Below are 20,188 nucleotides of genomic sequence, written 5' to 3' on the forward strand. Positions count from 1 at the left end.
TTGCCGACATACAGGAGAGGAGCTGCCTCATGCCATGTATGGCGAGATGGGGGGAGGATTAGTCATTGTATAACTGTCACACTAAGGGTGCGCCTACACATTCACACAAACAAGTGACTTTGAGGTAAATTATATAAAAAGGAACCTATATAATATAGTGGATCCCGATGTGGTAGAATAAATAAGAATTTACTTACCGATAATTCTATTTCTCGGAGTCCGTAGTGGATGCTGGGGTTCCTGAAAGGACCATGGGGAATAGCGGCTCCGCAGGAGACAGGGCACAAAAAGTAAAGCTTTAGGATCAGGTGGTGTGCACTGGCTCCTCCCCCTATGACCCTCCTCCAAGCCTCAGTTAGGATACTGTGCCCGGACGAGCGTACACAATAAGGAAGGATTTTGAATCCCGGGTAAGACTCATACCAGCCACACCAATCACACTGTACAACCTGTGATCTGAACCCAGTTAACAGTATGATAACAGCGGAGCCTCTGAAAAGATGGCTCACAACAATAATAACCCGATTTTTGTAACTATGTACAAGTATTGCAGATAATCCGCACTTGGGATGGGCGCCCAGCATCCACTACGGACTCCGAGAAATAGAATTATCGGTAAGTAAATTCTTATTTTCTCTATCGTCCTAGTGGATGCTGGGGTTCCTGAAAGGACCATGGGGATTATACCAAAGCTCCCAAACGGGCGGGAGAGTGCGGATGACTCTGCAGCACCGAATGAGAGAACTCCAGGTCCTCCTTAGCCAGGGTATCAAATTTGTAGGATTTTACCAACGTGTTTGCCCCTGACTAAATAGCCGCTCGGCAAAGTTGTAAAGCCGAGACCCCTCGGGCAGCCGCCCAAGATAAGCCCACCTTCCTTGTGGAATGGGCATTTACATATTTTGGCTGTGTCAGGCCTGCCACAGAATGTGCAAGCTGAATTGTATTACACATCCAACTAGCAATAGTCTGCTTAGAAGCAAGAGCACCCAGTTTGTTGGGTGCATACAGGATAACAGCAAGTCAGTTTTCCTGACTCCAGCCGTCCTGGAACCTATATTTACAGGGCCCTGACAACATCTAGCAACCTGGAGTCCTCCAAGTCCCTAGTAGGCGCAAGGCACCAAAATAAGCTGGTTCAGGTGAAACACTGACACCACCTTAGGGAGAGAACTGGGGACGAGTCCGCAGCTCTGCCCTGTCCAAATGGACAACCAGATATGGGCTTTTTTGAGAAAAAAACCACCAATTTGACACTCGCCTGGTCCAGGCCAGGGCCAAGAGCATGGTCACTTTTCATGTGAGATGCTTCAAATCCACAGATTTGACTGGTTTTAAACCAATGTGATTTGAGGAATCCCAGAACTACGTTGAGATCCCACAGTGCCACTGGAGGCACAAAAGGGGGTTGTATATGCAATACTCCCTTGACAAACTTCTGGACTTCAGGAACTGAAGCCACTTCTTTCTGGAAGAAAATCGACAGGGCCGAAATTTGAACCTTAATGGACCCAAATTTGAGGCCCATAGACACTCCCGTTTGCAGGAAATGCAGGAATCGACCGAGTTGAAATTTCTTCGTGGGGCCTTTCTGGCCTCACACCACGCAACATATTTTTGCCACATGTGGTGATAATGTTGTGTGGTCACCTCCTTTCTGGCTTTGACCAGGGTAGGAATGACCTCTTCCGGAATGCCTTTTTCCCTTAGGATCCGGCGTTCCACCGCCATGCCGTCAAACGCAGCTGCGGTAAGTCTTGGAACAGACATGGTACTTGCTGAAACAAGTCCCTTCTTAGCGGCAGAGGCCACAAGTCCTCTGTGAGCATCTCTTGAAGTTCCGGGTACCAAATCCTTCTTGGCCAATCCGGAGCCATGAGTATAGTTCTTACTCCTCTACGTCTTATAAGTCTCAGTACCTTAGGTATGAGAAGCAGAGGATGGAACACATACACCGACTGGTACATCCATGGTGTTACCAGAACGTCCAAAGCTATTGCCTGAGGGTCTCTTAACCTGGCGCAATACCGGTCCCGTTTTTTGTTCAGACGGGACGCCATCATGTCCACCTTTGGTATTTCCCAACGGTTTACAATCATGTGGAAAACTTCCCGATGAAGTTTCCATTCTGCCGGGTGGAGGTCGTGCCTGCTGAGGAAGTCTGCTTCCCAGTTTCCATTCCCGGAATGAAACACTGCTGACAGTGCCATCACATGATTTTCCGCCCAGCGAAAAGTCCTTGCAGTTTTTGCCATTGCCCTCCTGCTTCTTGTGCCGCCCTGTCTATTTACGTGGGCGACTGCCGTGATGTTTTTCCCACTGGATCAATACCGGCTGACCTTGAAGCAGAGGTCTTGCTAAGCTTAGAGTATTATAAATTTACCCTTAGCTCCAGTATATTTATGTGGAGAAAAGTCTCCAGACTTGATCACACTCCCTGGAAATTTTTTCCTTGTGTGACTGCTCCCCAGCCTCTCGGGCTGGCCTCCGTGGTCACCAGCATCCAATCCTGAATGCCGAATCTGCGGCCCTCTAGAAGATGAGCACTCTGTAACCACCACAGGAGAGACACCCTTGTCCTTGGATATAGGGTTATCCGCTGATGCATCTGAAGATGCGATCCGGACCATTTGTCCAGCAGATCCCACTGAAAAATTCTTGCGTGAAATCTGCCGAATGGAATTGCTTCGTAGGAAGTCACCATCTTTACCAGGACCCTTGTGCAATGATGCACTGATTTTAGGAGGTTCCTGACTAGCTCGGATAACTCCCTGGCTTTCTCTTCCGGGAGAAACACCTTTTTCTGGACTGTGTCCAGAATCATCCCTAGGCACAGCAGACGTGTCGTCGGGATCAGCTGCGATTTTGGAATATTTAGAATCCACCCGTGCTGTTGTAGCAGTATCCGAGATAGTGCTACTCCGACCTCCAACTGTTCCCTGGACTTTGCCCTTATCAGGAGATCGTCCAAGTAAGGGATAATTAAGACGCCTTTTCTTCGAAGAAGAATCATCATTTCGGCCATTACCTTGGTAAAGACCCGGGGTGCCGTGGACAATCCAAACGGCAGCGTCTGAAACGGATAGTGACAGTTCTGTACCACGAACCTGAGGTACCCTTAGTGAGAAGGGCAAATTTTGGACATGGAGGTAAGCATCCCTGATGTCTCGGGACACTATATAGTCCCCTTCTTCCTGGTTCGTTATCACTGCTCTGAGTGACTCCATCTTGATTTGAACCTTTGTAAGTGTTCAAATTTTTTTAGATTTAGAATAGGTCTCACCTAGCCTTCTGGCTTCAGTACCACAATATAATGTGGAATAATACCCCTTTTCTTGTTGTAGGAGGGGTAATTTGATTATCACCTGCTGGGAATACAGCTTGTGAATTGTTTCCCATACTGCCTCCTTGTCGGAGGGAGACCTTGGTAAACCAGACTTCAGGAGCCTGCGAAGGGGAAACGTCTCGACATTCCAATCTGTACCCCTGGGATACTACATGTAGGATCCAGGGGTCCTGTACGGTCCCAGCGTCATGCTGAGAGCTTGGCAGAAGCGGTGGAACGCTTCTGTTCCTGGGAATGGGCTGCCTGCTGCAGTCTTCTTCCCTCTCCTCTATCCCTGGGCAGATATGACTCTTATAGGGACGAAAGGACTGAGGCTGAACAGACGGTGTCTTTTTCTGCAGAGATGTGACTTAGGGTAAAAACGGTGGATTTTCCAGCAGTTGCCGTGGCCACCAGGTCCGATGGACCGACCCCAAATAACTCCTCTTCCTTTATACGGCAATACACCTTTGTGCCGTTTGGAATCTGCATCACCTGACCACTGTCGTGTCCATAAACATCTTCTGGCAGATATGGACATCGCACTTACTCTTGATGCCAGAGTGCAAATATCCCTCTGTGCATCACGCATATATAGAAAATGCATCCTTTAAATGCTCTATAGTCAATAAAATACTGTCCCTGTCAAGGGTATCAATATTTTTAGTCAGGGAATCCGACCAAGCCACCCCAGCTCTGCACATCCAGGCTGAGGCGATCGCTGGTCGCAGTATAACACCAGTATGTGTGTATATACTTTTTATGATATTTTCCAGCCTCCTGTCAGCTGGCTCCTTTAGGACGGCCCTATCTATAGACGGTACCGCCACTTGTTTTGATAAGCGTGTGAGCGCCTTATCCACCCTAAGGGGTGTTTCCCAACGCGCCCTAACTTCTGGCGGGAAAGGGTATACCGCCCATAATTTTCTATCGGGGGGAACCCACGCATCATCACACACTTCATTTAATTTATCTGATTCAGGAAAAACTACGGTAGTTTTTTCACATCCCACATAATACCCTCTTTTGTGGTACTTGTAGTATCAGAAATATGTAACACCTCCTTCATTGCCCTTAACGTGTGGCCCTAATAAGGAATACGTTTGTTTATTCACCGTCGACACTGGATTCAGTGTCCGTGTCTGTGTCGACCGACTAAAGTAAACGGGCATTTTAAAACCCCTGACGGTGTTTCTGAGACGTCTGGACCGGTACTAATTGTTTGTCGGCCGTCTCATGTCGTCAACCGACCTTGCAGCGTGTTGACATTATCACGTAATTCCCTAAATAAGCCATCCATTCCGGTGTCGACTCCCTAGAGAGTGACATCACCATTACAGGCAATTGCTCCGCCTCCTCACCAACATCGTCCTCATACATGTCGACACACACGTACCGACACACAGCACACACACAGGGAATGCTCTGATAGAGGACAGGACCCACTAGCCCTTTGGAGAGACAGAGGGAGAGTTTGCCAGCACACACCAAAAACGCTATAATTATATAGGGACAACCTTATATAAGTGTTTTCCCTTATAGCATCTTTTATATATTTCTAACGCCAAATTAGAGCCCCCCCTCTCTGTTTTAACCCTGTTTCTGTAGTGCAGTGCAGGGGAGAGCCTGGGAGCCTTCCCTCCAGCCTTTCTGTGAGGGAAAATGGCGCTGTGTGCTGAGGAGATAGGCCCCGCCCCTTTTTCAGCGGGCTCGTCTCCCGCTCTTTAATGGATTCTGGCAGGGGTTAAATATCTCCATATAGCCCCCGGAGGCTATATGTGAGGTATTTTTAGCCAAAAAAGGTTTTCATTTGCCTCCCAGGGCGCCCCCCTCCCAGCGCCCTGCACCCTCAGTGACTGCCGTGTGAAGTGTGCTGAGAGGAAATGGCGCACAGCTGCAGTGCTGTGCGCTACCTTAAGAAGACTGAGGAGTCTTCTGCCGCCGATTCTGGACCTCTTCTCGTTTCAGCATCTGCAAGGGGGCCGGCGGCGAGGCTCCGGTGACCATCCAGGCTGTACCTGTGATCGTCCCTCTGGAGCTAATGTCCAGTAGCCAAAGAAGCCAATCCATCCTGCACGCAGGTGAGTTCACTTCTTCTCCCCTAAGTCCCTCGTTGCAGTGATCCTGTTGCCAGCAGGACTCACTGTAAAATAAAAAACCTAAGCTAAACTTTTCTAAGCAGCTCTTTAGGAGAGCCACCTAGATTGCACCCTTCTCGGCCGGGCACAAAAATCTAACTGAGGCTTGGAGGAGGGTCATAGGGGGAGGAGCCAGTGCACACCACCTGATCCTAAAGCTTTACTTTTTGTGCCCTGTCTCCTGCGGAGCCGCTATTCCCCATGGTCCTTTCAGGAACCCCAGCATCCACTAGGACGATAGAGAAATAGATGATCCAGTCATCTACCTCATGTCCGCGATTATATATTATATACTGTATACAAAGTAAGGCAGATGACCGGTTCTCAGGAATAGGCGTGGTATCCTTCCGCACAGCACCGCGTAGAGAACAGACAGGACAGCGCGCCACTGACCCAGCATCAGATCACGCCGCTGCGCACACATATATACATACACTCGGATCCGGTATGATATTCTGGTAGACCTGATGCCGGCTGTCAGTTAACCGACAGCGGCATTCCGTCTGCCGCAATACCGGCATCAAGTCCCTTTATCTATTCCCACTTGGTTGGTGGCGTGGACCAACAGAGTGGGAATTAGGGGCGGGTGTCGGTATGGAGGCGTCTGTCTCCTGGACGATGGGATCCTGACCGCCTGCATCCCACAGATACATAGATCTAATTAGCACAGGGATACTGGTTTGACCTCAGATTCTAGCCATCAATTTACGGCATGTCCTAGATGGGTGACAGCTGTGCCCTCTGTACAAGGTTGGATACACCTCCCCGGCCCTCTGTACAAGGTTTGATACACCTCCCCGGCCCTCTGTACAAGGTTTGATACACCTCCCCAGCCCTCTGTAGAAGGTTTGATACACCTCCCCGGCCCTCTGTACAAGGTTTGATACACCTCCCCGGCCCTCTGTACAAGGTTTGATACACCTCCCCAGCCCTCTGTAGAAGGTTTGATACACCTCCCCGGCCCTCTGTACAAGGTTTGATACACCTCCCCGGCCCTCTGTAGAAGGTTTGATACACCTCCCCCTGCATGCCAGTGCTCCTCACCTGGATCAGCATCTTGCGCAGGAACGGCATGACAAAGGCCGGGTTCATGCTGCTGAGGCGGCCGATGGTGCAGATTGCCAGCTCCCGTATCTCAAACACCTCATCATTCAGGGCGACAAACAAAGCCTGCAGGTTCTCTGCCTGGGCGAGGTGCGAGTCGAAGCGCTCGTCTAATGACGCCAGGACACAGTAGCGGATATCGGGATCTGTGAGAGGAAGAGAAAGCGTTACTCAGAGTCCTGCGTCGTCCCTGACCGTGTCGGCAGGAGGATCCGTTACCTGGGTCTGTGATTCCCACCACCAGCAGCTTGCTCAGCACATCAGCCACAACCTGCACAGCGGTCTGACTCACGTGTCCATGTCCGCTGAGCAGCTGGATAGAGGGTGTGAGCAGGCGGGAGCAGGTGCGGGCAGCTTCCATCCGAATTTCCTTGTGCTCACTATTGAGGAAGTGGTCAGCGCAATGACGCACAAACTGGGTCAACGAGTGACCTGAACGGGGCACAACAGAAGAACCGCGTTAATGGAAGGGACCACGAGGGCAGAATGAGAACATGAAGGGGTTATACGGATTTCCAGGCCACTACCTTCAAACTCAAAGGTGCCCAGGGTGCGAAGAGCCAGCGTAATGCTGCCCACATCGCTGGATTCAGGGATATTGGTGAGGCTGGGAGAGGACAGCTGGTGTGCCAGGCCTTTGGGCATGCCCGGATGGCGAAGAGGTTTGTGCATAAGAACCAAGGAAAGCATCTTCAGCAGCCCGTCCTGGATGTCCTTCTTCAGCTGAGGGATATGGCGGCTCAGGTCATACAGCACAGCGGTCAGGGCAGGGCTGGAAGACAGCACAAGTATAGTAAGAGGCGGCCATTGTGATTCCCCAGTCATCCTGAGAATACCTACCTCAGTCCAACGGACAACATGGGTTCCAGCAGCTCCTTAATGTCCTGCTGCATGGCGGGACCCATCGCCCGAGCCAACATACTGACACACGTAAACACCGTGGCGTCCACCTGCACAGACTTCTGCCTCCTGAGAGGAGAGAGGAACAACGGTGAGGCCGGATACATAGTACATAACATTAGTATCAGCTATGGCTCACTAATATACCTTATACTACACATGTGCCGACACCAGCCCTGGACACTGACCCGGCTGTGCCAACACCAGTCCCAGACAATGCCCTAGTTGTGCAGACCCCAGCCCCCGACACCACCCCGGCCGTGCAGACCCCACACACCACCCCGGCCGTGCAGACCCCAGCCCCAGACGCTACCCCGCCGTGCAGATCCCAGACGCCAGCCCGGCCGTGTAGACCCCAGCCGCCAGCCCGGCCGTGTAGATCCCAGCCGCCAGCCCGGCCGTGTAGATCCCAGCCGCCAGCCCGGCCGTGCAGACCCCAGCCGCCAGCCAGGCCGTGCAGACCCCAGCCGCCAGCCCGGCCGTGCAGACCCCACGTACACGTGATTTTATTCACCTATACCCAATACAGAAAGATTACAAAGCCGCTCACCGTGTGCTGCAGGCGCTGGGCTGCAACTTTAACCCAGGGCTTAACAATTTTTTTCTAAAGTCTGGGAGCCAGGATGAAAGGGTAGGAGCCAGACCACCGACACTTCAAAGCATCTCCCCCCCCCCCCCTTCAAGAAAAACCCAACTAACGTGTGGCCGGAGAGACTAACCAACCACACGTGTAATGGCGGCCGCAGCACTGAAGGAGTTAACCCCTAGTGCCCGGCGCCATTAGGAGGACAATGGGCGCTTGGCGCCACTTTTAAACTGTGCACTGGCGCTAGTCGCCATCTTTAAATGTATTGTGGGTGCTAGGCACCGGGTATTTAAAATAAGATTTTACTTACCGATAAATCTATTTCTCATAGTCCGTAGTGGATGCTGGGGACTCCGTCAGGACCATGGGGAATAGCGGCTCCGCAGGAGACAGGGCACAAAAGCAAGCTTTTAGGATCACATGGTGTGTACTGGCTCCTCCCCCTATGACCCTCCTCCAAGCCTCAGTTAGGTACTGTGCCCGGACGAGCGTACACAATAAGGAAGGATCTTGAATCCCGGGTAAGACTCATACCAGCCACACCAATCACACCGTACAACTTGTGATTTGAACCCAGTTAACAGTATGATAACAGAAGGAGCCTCTGAAAAGATGGCTCACAACAATAATAACCCGATTTTTTTGTAACAATAACTATGTACAAGTAATGCAGACAATCCGCACTTGGGATGGGCGCCCAGCATCCACTACGGACTATGAGAAATAGATTTATCGGTAAGTAAAATCTTATTTTCTCTAACGTCCTAGTGGATGCTGGGGACTCCGTCAGGACCATGGGGATTATACCAAAGCTCCCAAACGGGCGGGAGAGTGCGGATGACTCTGCAGCACCGAATGAGAGAACTCCAGGTCCTCCTCAGCCAGGGTATCAAATTTGTAGAATTTAGCAAACGTGTTTGCCCCTGACCAAGTAGCTGCTCGGCAAAGTTGTAAAGCCGAGACCCCTCGGGCAGCCGCCCAAGATGAGCCCACCTTCCTTGTGGAATGGGCATTTACAGATTTTGGCTGTGGCAGGCCTGCCACAGAATGTGCAAGCTGAATTGTACTACAAATCCAACGAGCAATAGTCTGCTTAGAAGCAGGAGCACCCAGCTTTTTGGGTGCCTACAATATAAACAGCAAGTCAGACTTTCTGACTCCAGCCGTCCTGGAATTATATATATATATATATATATATATATATATATTTTCAGGGCCCTGACAACGTCTAGCAACTTGGAGTCCTCCAAGTCCCTAGTAGCCGCAGGCACCACAATAGGTTGTTTCAGGTGAAACGCTGACACCACCTTAGGAAGAAACTGGGGACGAGTCCGCAGTTCTGCCCTGTCCGAATGGAAAATCAAATATGGGCTTTTGTAAGACAAAGCCGCCAATTTTGACAATCGCCTGGCCGAGGCCAGGGCCAACAGCATGGTCACTTTCCATGTGAGATATTTCAAATCCACAGATTTGAGTGGTTCAAACCAATATGATTTGAGGAATCCCAACACTACGTCGAGATCCCACGGTGCCACTGGAGGCACACAAGGGCTGTATATGCAATACTCCCTTGACAAACGTCTGGACTTCAGGAACTGAAGCCAATTCTTTCTGGAAGAAAATCTATAGGGCCGAAACTTGAACCTTAATGGACCCCAATTTGAGGCTCATAGACACTCCTGTTTGCAGGAAGTGCAGAAATCGTCCTAGTTGAAATTTTTTTCGTGGGGCCTTCCTGGCCTCACCCACGCAACATATTTTTACCACATGTGGTGATAACGTTGTGCGGTCACCTCCTTCCTGGCTTTGACCAGGGTAGGTATGACCTCTTCCGGAATGCCTTTTCCCTTAGGATCCGGCGTTCAAACCGCCATGCCGTCAAACACAGTCGCGGTAAGTCTTGGAACAGACAAGGTCCCTGCTGGAGCAGGTCCTTTCTTAAAGGCCGATGCCACGGTTCCTCTTGGAACAGACATGGTACTTGCTGAAAGCAAATCCCTTCTTAGCTCCCGAGGCCATTAGTCCTCTGTGAGCATCTCTTGAAGTTCCGGTTACCAAGTCCCTCTTGGCCAATCCGGAGCCACGAGTATAGTTCTTACTCCTCTATGTCTTATAATTCTCAATACCTTGGTTATGAGAAGCAGAGGAGGGAACACATACACCGACTGTTACACCCACGGTGTTACCAGGACGTCCACAGCTATCGCCTGAAGGTCTCGTGACCTGGCGCAATACCTGTCCCATTTTTTGTTCGGGCGGGACGCCATCATGTCCACCTTTGGTCTTTCCCAACGGTTCACAATCATGCGGAAAACTTCCCGATGAAGTTCCCACTCTCCCGGGTGGAGGTCGTGCCTGCTGAGGAAGTCTGCTTCCCAGTCGTCCACTCCCGGAATGAACACTGCTGACAGTGCTATCACATGATTTTCCGCCTAGCGAAAAATCCTTGCAGTTTTGCCACTGCCCTCCTGCTTCTTGTGCCGCCCTTTCTGTTTACGTGGGCGACTGCCGTGATGTTATCCCACTGGATCAATACCGGCTGACCTTGAAGCAGAGGTCTTGCTAAGCTTAGAGCATTATAAATTTGCTCTTAGCTCCAGTATATTTATGTGGAGAGAATTCTCCAGACTTGATCACACTCCTTGTGTGACTGCTCCCCAGCCTCTCAGGCTGGCCTCCGTGGTCACGAGCATCCAATCCTGAATGCCGAATCTGCGGCCCTCTAGAAGATGAGCACTCTGTAATCACCACAGGAGAGACACCCTTGTCCTTGGATATAGGGTTATCCGCTGATGCATCTGAAGATGCGATCCGGACCATTTGTCCAGCAGATCCCACTGAAGAGTTCTTGCGTGAAATCTGCCGAATGGAAGCGCTTCGTAATAAGCCACCATTTTTACCAGGACTCTTGTGCAATGATGCACTGACACTTTTCCTGGTTTTAGGAGGATCCCGATTAGCTCGGATAACTCCCTGGCTTTCTCCTCTGGGAGAAACACCTTTTCCTGGACTGTGTCCAGAATCATCCCTAGGACCAGCAGACGTGTCGTCGGAACAACTGCGGTTTTGGAATATTTAGAATCCACCCGTGCGGTCGTAGAACTACTTGAGATAGTGCTACTCCGACCTCCAACTGTTCTCTGGACCTTGTTCTTATCAGGAGGTCGTCCATTTTCTTTGAAGACGAATCCTCCTTTCGGTCATTACCTTGGTAAGGACCCGGGGTGCCTTGGACAATCCAACGGCATCGTCTTGAAACTGATAGTGACAGTTCTGTACCACGAACCTGAGGTACCCTTGGTGAGAAAAGGCAAATTTTGGGACATGGAGGTAAGCATCCCTGATGTCCCGGGACACCATATAGTCCCCTTGTTCTTTGCTATCACTGCTCTGAGTGACTCCATCTGGATTTGAACCCTTGTAAGTGTTCAAATTTTTCAGATTTAGAATAGGTCTCACCTAGCCTTCAGTACCACCATATAGTGTGGAGTAATACCCCTTTCTTTGTTGTCGGAGGGGTAATTTTATTATCACCTGCTGGGAATACAGCTTGTGAATTGTTTTCAATACTGCCTCCCTGTCGGAGGGAGACATTGGTACAGCAGACTACAGGAACCTGCGAGGGGGGAAACCTCTCGACATTCCAATCTGTACCCCTTGGATACTACTTGTAGGATCCAGGGGTCCTGTACGGTCCCAGCGTCATGCTGAGAACTTGGTAGAAGCGGTGGAGGGCTTCTGTTCCTGGGAATGGGCTGCCTGCTGCAGTCTTCTTCCCTTTCCTCTATCCCTGGGCAGATATGACTATTATAGGGACGAAAGGACTGAGGCTGAAAAGACGGTGTCTTTTTCTGCAGAGATGTGACTTAGGGTAAAAAACGGTGGATTTTCCAGCAGTTGCCCTGGCCACCAGGTCCCATGGACCGACCCCAAATAACTCCTCCCCTTTATACGGCAATACATCTTTGTGCCGTTTGGAATCTGCATCACCTGACCACTGTCGTGTCCATAAACATCTTCTTGCAGATATGGACATCGCATTTACTCTTGATGCCAGAGTGCAAATATCCCTCTGCGCATCTCGCATATATAGAAATGCATCCTTTAAATGCTCTATAGTCAATAAAATACTGTCCCTGTCAAAGGTATCAATATTTTTAGTCAGGGAATCCGACCAAGCCACCTCAGCTCTGCACATCCAGGCTGAGGCGATCGCTGGTCGCAGTATAACACCAGCATGTGTGTGTATACTTTTTTAGGATATTTTTCAGCCTCCTATCAGCTGGCTCCTTAAGTACGGCCCTATCCGTAGATGGTACCGCTACTTGTTCTGATAAGCGTGTGAGCGCCTTATCCACCCTGAGGGGTGTTTCCCACCGCGCCTTAACTTCTGGCGGGAAAAGGTATACCGCCAATAATTTTCTATCGGGGGAAACCCACGCATCATCACACACTTCATTTAATTTATCTGATTCAGGAAAAACTACAGGTAGTTTTTTCACCTCACACATAATACCCTTTTTTGTGGTACTTGGAGTATCAGAAATATGTAACACCTCCTTCATTGCCCTTAACGTGTGGCCCTAAAAGAAAATACGTTTGTTTCTTCACCGTCGACACTGAAATCAGTGTCCGTGTCTGGGTCTGTGTCGACCGACTGAGGTAAATGGGCATTTTACAGCCCCTGACGGTGTTTGAGACGCCTGGACAGATACTAATTTGTTCGCCGGCCCTCTCATGTCGTCAACCGGCTTGCAGCGTGTTGACATTGTCACGTAATTTCCATAAATAAGCCATCCATTCCGGTGTCGACTCCCTAGAGAGTGACATCACCATTACAGGCAATTTGCTCCGCCTCCTCACTAATATTTTCCTCATACATGTCGACACACACGTACCGACATACAGCACACACATAGGGAATGCTCTGATAGAGGACAGGACCCACTAGCCCTTTGGGGAGACAGAGGGAGAGTTTGCCAGCACACACCAAAACGCTATAATTATCCAGGGACAACCTTTATATAAGTGTTCCTCCCTTATAGCATTTTAATATATACACATATCGCCAAATCAGTGCCCCCCCTCTCTGTTTTAACCCTGTTTCTGTAGTGCAGTGCAGGGGAGAGCATGGGAGCCTTCCCACCAGCCTTTCTGTGAGGGAAAATGGCGCTGTGTGCTGAGGAGAATAGGCCCCGCCCCCTTTTCGGCGGGCTTCTTCTCCGGAGTTTTAGATATCTGGCAGGGGTTAAATACATCCATATAGCCTCAAGGGCTATATGTGATGTATTTTTCGCCATACAGGTATTATACATTGCTGCCCAGGGCGCCCCCCTCCAGCGCCCTGCACCCTCCGTGACCGCTGTGTGAAGTGTGCTGACAACAATGGCGCACAGCTGCAGTGCTGTGCGCTACCTGATGAAGACTGAGAGTCTTCTGCCGCCTGGTTCCGGACCTCTTCATCTTCAGCGTCTGCAAGGGGGGTCGGCGGCGCGGCTCCGGGACGAACCCCAGGGCGAGCCCTGTGTTCCGACTCCCTCTGGAGCTATGTCCAGTAGCCTAAGAATCCAATCCATCCTGCACGCAGGTGAGTTGAAAATCTCTCCCCTAAGTCCCTCGATGCAGTGAGCCTGTTGCCAGCAGGACTCACTGAAAATAAAGAACCTAAAAACTTTTTCTAAGTAACTCTTTAAGAGAGCCACCTAGATTGCACCCTTCTCGGCCGGGCACAAAAACCTAACTGAGGCTTGGAGGAGGGTCATAGGGGGAGGAGCCAGTACACACCATGTGATCCTAAAAGCTTGCTTTTGTGCCCTGTCTCCTGCGGAGCCGCTATTCCCCATGGTCCTGACGGAGTCCCCAGCATCCACTAGGACGTTAGAGAAAATATGTTTAATAATGTGTCATATGTTATATCGCTGCGCAGTTGGAGAATGATGAACTGATGGACAGGGCACTTATGAGGAATGTACAAGGTATTTTGTTTCTAAAAAGGCCTTGAAAATAGTTTGAGAGACACTTTTTGAATAGGAAGTCGTATGGTAATTGTCCTAGCTCCAGACTTGCTATGTACAAGTAAGTGTCAATTAGCCGGCCTCTTGGTGGCCAAACATCTTTGAAATGCAAACGAAGGTGGAAGGAAGACTGTTTGTTGTGTGGCAGTCTTTCCTGTTGTAATCCCAAACACCGGGTTTGCATGGAGATGTGAATGGGACAGGAACATGTTAATCAGATTGTGTTTTCTGAATGCAAACTAATGGGTTTCAGTTAACAGTTTGATCTAACATTTCCTAGGCTGCATTATCTAGGATGCAGATTTGGTTAAATTACAAGAACTTTGTCTGTGTGTGGCAGGAAAAAGGAAATAGCTTTTTTGCACTTACTGTATATCCTTGTAAAATGTAATTTATTTATATTTTGTAAGATATCCTGATTGGATGGAAAGGACTGTGGTTTGTGATTTTACTGTATAAAAAGAGGAGGCTGTGAGCTTCCAGAGTGTATTATACCATCTTAATTCTGCTGTAACATGTCGCTGTACTGCTAAGTTCTCTTCAGAACTATTTGTTGGCATTAAAACATCATCTGCCTCAAGAAGATTGCGCCATCTTGTGACCTACAGGGCTATGCAAAACAAAGCCCCGTTCACCGGCTGTCTAGGGTGAATCAGCGTCTCCAAGTTCCGCCAGCTACCGGTAGAGGACTAGTGGGGATTCGTCAATACCACACGTGTGGTAAGGCAGTGTGTCGGCACATACAGAGCAGAACCGTGGTTCCAAACGCCACGGCAGGTTAGGAGTTTGGTGGTGGTGGCGGTAATAATAATAAACCCGCCCACAGAGCAGTGGGAGGAGTCAGTAACAGGCGGTTACTGACGGTAAGCGGGAATCCCCTATGTGGCCAGGTCCCGTGTGACCTAAACATCCATTCTTTGTACTGGGGACAGGACGCGAAAGCGGTGAGTGCTTTCGTTCCATACCGTACGGTCACATAACGGAACACAAAAACCCCCAAATTACTGAGCAGCTTCCCACCCCACCCCCCAGGCAAACCAACCTCCACGACCACCCGCCGCATCCTCACTGCAGTGCTGCTAACCCCCAGCCAAACTCATATAAAGACACAGATAAAGGACAACGGAACTTGTGGTGAGAAAAGGACGCGGCCCCTGCAGCACTTGGTATACACAGATGTACAAATGTCAGTGTCATCTATCAATGTAGTTTTGTCACTTCCAGTTGTTTTGTTTGGCCAAATACAGTATGATGCTCTGTGCGGCTGTGTCACCCGGGACATGGCACAATTAAAGGCTCACGTATGAGGACACATCTGTACCCAGACTCTTCCAGAAACAACGTATTACCTAGTGCATCATGTAAAATAGAAACATAGAATTTGACGGCAGATAAGAACCACTTGGCCCATCTAGTCTGCCCCTTTTTTTTATCCTTTAGGCAATCTCAACCCTTTTTGAACCTTAATTCTTTGTAAGGATATTCATATGCCTGTCCCAAGCATGTTTAAATTGCTCTACAGTCTTAGCCTCTACCACCTCTGATGGGATTCCACTTATCCACTACCCTTTCTGTGAAGTAATTTTTCCTTAAATTTCCCCTGAACCTCCCCCCCTCCAGTCTCAGTGTATGTCCTCGAGTTCTAATACTTCTCTTCCTTTGAAGAATGTTTCCCTCCTGAACTTTGTTAAAACCTTTGGTATATTTGAAAGTTTCTATCATGTCCCCCCTTTCCCTTCTCTCCTCCATACTATACATGTTAAGATCTTTTAGCCTTTCCGGGTAAGTTGTGTGATGTAGGCCATGCATCATTTTAGTTTCCCTTCTTTGTACACTCTCTAATGTATTTACCGTATATACTCGAGTATAAGTCGACCCGAATATAAGCCGAGGCACCTAATTATACCACAAAAACCTGGGAAAACTTATTGACTCGAGTATAAGCCTAGGGTGGGAAATGCAGCTCTAGCCGTACACAGCCCTCAGTGCCAGATATGCCCCCACAGTGCCAGATATGCCCTCATACTGCCAGATATGCCATCATACTGCCAGATATGCCATCATACTGCCAGATATGCCATCATACTGCCAGATATGCCCCACAGTGCCAGATATGCCCTCATGCTGCCAAATATGCCCCACTGTGCCAGATGTGCCAGATATGCCCTCATGCTGCCAAATATGCCCCACAGTGCCAGATATGCCCTCATGCTGCCACATATCCCCCTCATGCTGCCAGATATGCCCCCTCATGCTGCCAGATATGCCCCCTCCCCAAGTGCCAGATATGCTCCCCCAGTGCCTGTTACTTACCCCTCCGTTGATCCCGCGCTGTCTTCTGAAGGAGGGACACGGAGCGCACAGCGCGCGCCTCTCCTGTGTCCCTCCTGCATCTCCGGCGGCCGCGGCGGGTCTATTAAAGGAAGTGCCGGTTCGTGATCAGAGGTCACGAATGGGTACTTCCATTAATAGACCCGCCGCTGCCGCCGGAGATGCAGGAGGGACACAGGAGAGGCGCGCGCTGTGCGCTCCGTGTCCCTCCTTCACACTGCTCTGCCTGTCACACTGACTGACTCGAGTATATACGGTATATCCTTCTGGAGACAGGGTCTCCAGAATTGAACACAGTATTCCAGATGAGGCCGCACCAATGACCTATACAGTGGCATTATTACTTCTCTTTTCGTGCTACTGATTCCTCTCCCTATGCAACCAAGCATCTGACTTGCCTTTCTCATTGCTTTGTTGCATTGCTTTCCTGCCTTTAAGTCACTTGAAATAGTGACTCCTAAATCCCTTTCCTCCTCAGTAGTTTCCATTATAGTACCCTTGATACTATATTTAGCTTTTGGGTTTTTGAGACCCAAGTGCATGATTTTGCATTATTTAGCATTAAACTGTAGTTGCCACGTTCTTGACCATTTTTCAAGTCTATCTAGGTCATCAATCATTTGTTTTACCCCTCCTGGTGTGTCTATCCTGTTGCATATCTTTATATCATCTGCAAAAAGGCGTACTTTCCCTTCAATACCATTTGCAATGTCACCAACAAAGATATTAAAGAGAACTGGACCAAGTACAGATCCCTGGGGTACTCCACTGGTAACATTTCCCTCCATAGATTGCACTCCATTAACTACAACTGTCTGTTTCCTATCCTGCAACCAGGTTCTTATCCATTTAACTGTTTTATAATCCACCCCTATGCTTTCAAGTTTATTTAGCAGTCTGTGATGTGGGACAGTGTCAAATGCCTAACTAAAGTCTAGATATGCTACATCTACAGCTCCCCCTTGATTTATTATTCTCATCACAGAGTCAAAAAAAGTCAATAAGATTTGTTTGGCATGATCTCCCACCAGTAAATCCATGCTGTTTTGGATCCTGTAAGTTGTTTGATTTAAGATATTCCACAACTCTTTCTTTTAATAGTTTTTCCATTACTTTCCCTACTACTGATGTAAGGCTTACTGGTCTGTAGTTACTTGCTTCTTCCTTGTTTCCACTTTTGTGCAGTGGAACTACATTTGCTCTTTTCCAGTCCTCTGTAATGGCACCTGTATTTAGTGACTGGTTGAATAATTCTGTTAACGGTGTAACCAGCACATCTTTTAGCTCTTTTAGTATCCTTGGGTGTATCCCATCTGGCACCATTGATTTATCCACTTTTAGTTTTGAAAGTTCTGCTAGGACCTTCTCCTCTGTAAATGTACTTTCATCTGCCTTATTTTTATGAATGTCCTTGCAACATAACTGGGACCCTTCCCTTCTTCTGTAGTAAATACTGAGCAAAAATAATGATTTAGGTGATCTGCTATTGCCTTGTCTCCCTCCACCAAATTCTCACTCTCTGTCTTAAGTCTTATTATTCCTCCATTTGATTTTCTCCTTTCATTTATATACTTAAAAAAAGTTTTGCCCCCTTTATCTACTGACTGGGCCATTTTCTCCTCAGCTTCTGCCTTTGCGCATCTGATCACTTTCTTAACATCCTTCCGTCTGTCAAGATACACCTCTTTGTCATTATTATTTTGAGTCTGTTTGTATTTCCTAAAAGCCATCTTTTTTGCTTTCACACTAGTTCTTTTGTGAACCACACTGGCTTCCTTTTCCTGGTGCTTTTCCTAACCATTTTGATACACGGGCCTGTTGCCCTTAGTATTGCACTTTTCCCCTACCATACCCCTGCCCAACTAGCGAATAGATCGACTACAAAGCTCAATCATACCGACACAAATAGCAACACAGACTTACTTGTGAGCAAAGTCTTTAGGGGGCAGTGCAGATTTCACGTGTTCCAGGATCTTGGGCAGATAACAACGAATCTCTGACCTGACGGCTACAGAAATGAGCCCCAGAGCTTGGAAGGCCACTGTGCGCTCTTTCTCCTTGCGCACACAGCTCAGCAGGTGGCTCATGGTGTCCGGAAGGTACTGATCCGCTAATAAAGGTTTACACAACAAAAGACAGAGTAAGAAGACAAAGAAAAGGTTCTGAAAACCAGCTTTATTAGGAACTACAAGTCTCAGCATACCATTCTAGCCTACGTCTACAGGTAAGCATTACCTGTGAATGCAGAGGGTCTGAAGGCCGCCAGACGTGGAAGAACATGCAAAATCGTCATCTGAATTAGAGGGTTTTTACTACTTCTGCACTTTAAGACCCAACGACAAATCTACGAGAGAAAAACATAGAGAGTTGTACAAAACACACAGAAGTCTCTACGGTAGCGCGAGACTCCGATCTCTTCATACCTGATCAAACTTCTCTTCTACTAGCTCCCGGCAGGTGCGGCTTTCCACCAAAGTGGATTTGTCCGGCATCGGCGCAGAACCGTATCCCAGGATCCCCTGCTGCCCTGTGTACCCTAAGAGGCTCAGCAAAGCATTGGAAGGCTGGGGCTGCACCGACTGGAAACTGGCAAAAGGGGTGATATGCCGCGGCTTCAAGCCGAAGGTCATGAGGTCCTTGCAATGCTTGTCGTGTACTAGCTGCTGCTGGGTAATCTCCTCCATCTCTTCTCTCAGACGCTAGGAATCACAGGAAATGGCAGCATTAAATACTAGCCTAGCATAAGACTCCATGGCCTGGACAATTATCCAAGAACACAAAGTAAATTACACAGTAACTTGGTAGCCCCATCTGGTCAAATGTTTATACGAGTAACCCAGCAATTCCTAAACTGTGTGCCTAGAACACCCCGGGGTGCTGCAAGGCTCTTACAGGACTGCCCGGATTGTATGGTGAAAGTGATGGGCAGAACCAGAGCTGGCGGCTGCCAATCACAGAACAGGTCAGACGCACGGCTGACCCGAAGGATGACCGGCGCCAAGGATGACCGCGAGGAACAATTTACCTCACATTTTATTCCCAAAAATACTAAAAAACTTTTAGCAAAGGGATACCGTGAAAAAATGCTGCTACTCTAGGGCGCTGTGATTCAGGAAAGTTTAGGAAACACCGGCATCGCCATTTCTGTCTATATCACCATCTGCTGGCGTTACTTTCACTACAAGCGAGCAGGGAATTACCGGTGCGATGCGGCTTCTCTGGCTATGGCGGACAATGTCTTACTGGAAGCAGACCTGGTAAAAGGTGTGTGTTATCATCGGGGATGTTATGTTATGTCATCACCACCCCGGAAGGCGGCTCCATGTTGTATGACATGTGGCTAAAATGGCCACCGCAGCATTGAAGGGGTTAACCCTCAAGTTTCTGCGCCATTTTTGTATTGGACCGATCAGCTCCGAGGCACCAGTTGTAAATGTAATAGTCATCGGCAAGGAGCAGGTCTGCAGCAAGAAACAGTCCCAGGCTGCGGCATAAGACTGGGACATGGCAAAGACAAGATCTAGTAAGAGTAATGCGCACACACACTCACATACATAACAGTAATGCGCGCACACATATACATAACAGTAATGCGCGCGCACACATATACATAACAGTAATGCGCGCGCACACACACACACAACAGTAATGCGCACACACATACATACCAGTAATGCGCGCACACATATACATAACAGTAATGCGCACACACGTATAGATAACAGTAATGCACACATACACACAACAGTAATGCGCACACATACACACAACAGTAATGCGCACATATACA

At 48.8% G+C, this 20,188-nt stretch overlaps 1 protein-coding gene across 5 annotated transcripts in view; it reads right to left on the reverse strand.

Annotated features, from left to right (window-relative positions):
* The window catches only part of MTOR (mechanistic target of rapamycin kinase), a 634,684-nt gene that overhangs the window by 545,449 nt on the left and 69,047 nt on the right, over positions 1–20,188 (reverse strand). For all 5 annotated transcript variants that reach the window (XM_063948692.1, XM_063948690.1, XM_063948689.1 and 2 more), the window contains exons 7-13: positions 18,822–19,097; positions 18,634–18,742; positions 18,322–18,508; positions 7,408–7,536; positions 7,095–7,339; positions 6,787–6,999; positions 6,508–6,713 (exon numbers count right to left, since the gene is read on the reverse strand). In XM_063948692.1, coding sequence (XP_063804762.1) covers positions 6,508–6,713; positions 6,787–6,999; positions 7,095–7,339; positions 7,408–7,536; positions 18,322–18,508; positions 18,634–18,742; positions 18,822–19,097 — 1,365 coding nt within the window. The remainder of the gene's footprint in view (positions 1–6,507; positions 6,714–6,786; positions 7,000–7,094; positions 7,340–7,407; positions 7,537–18,321; positions 18,509–18,633; positions 18,743–18,821; positions 19,098–20,188) is intronic.

This window comes from Pseudophryne corroboree (genome assembly GCF_028390025.1).
Source record: "Pseudophryne corroboree isolate aPseCor3 chromosome 10 unlocalized genomic scaffold, aPseCor3.hap2 SUPER_10_unloc_2, whole genome shotgun sequence".
Classification (NCBI taxonomy): domain Eukaryota; kingdom Metazoa; phylum Chordata; class Amphibia; order Anura; family Myobatrachidae; genus Pseudophryne; species Pseudophryne corroboree.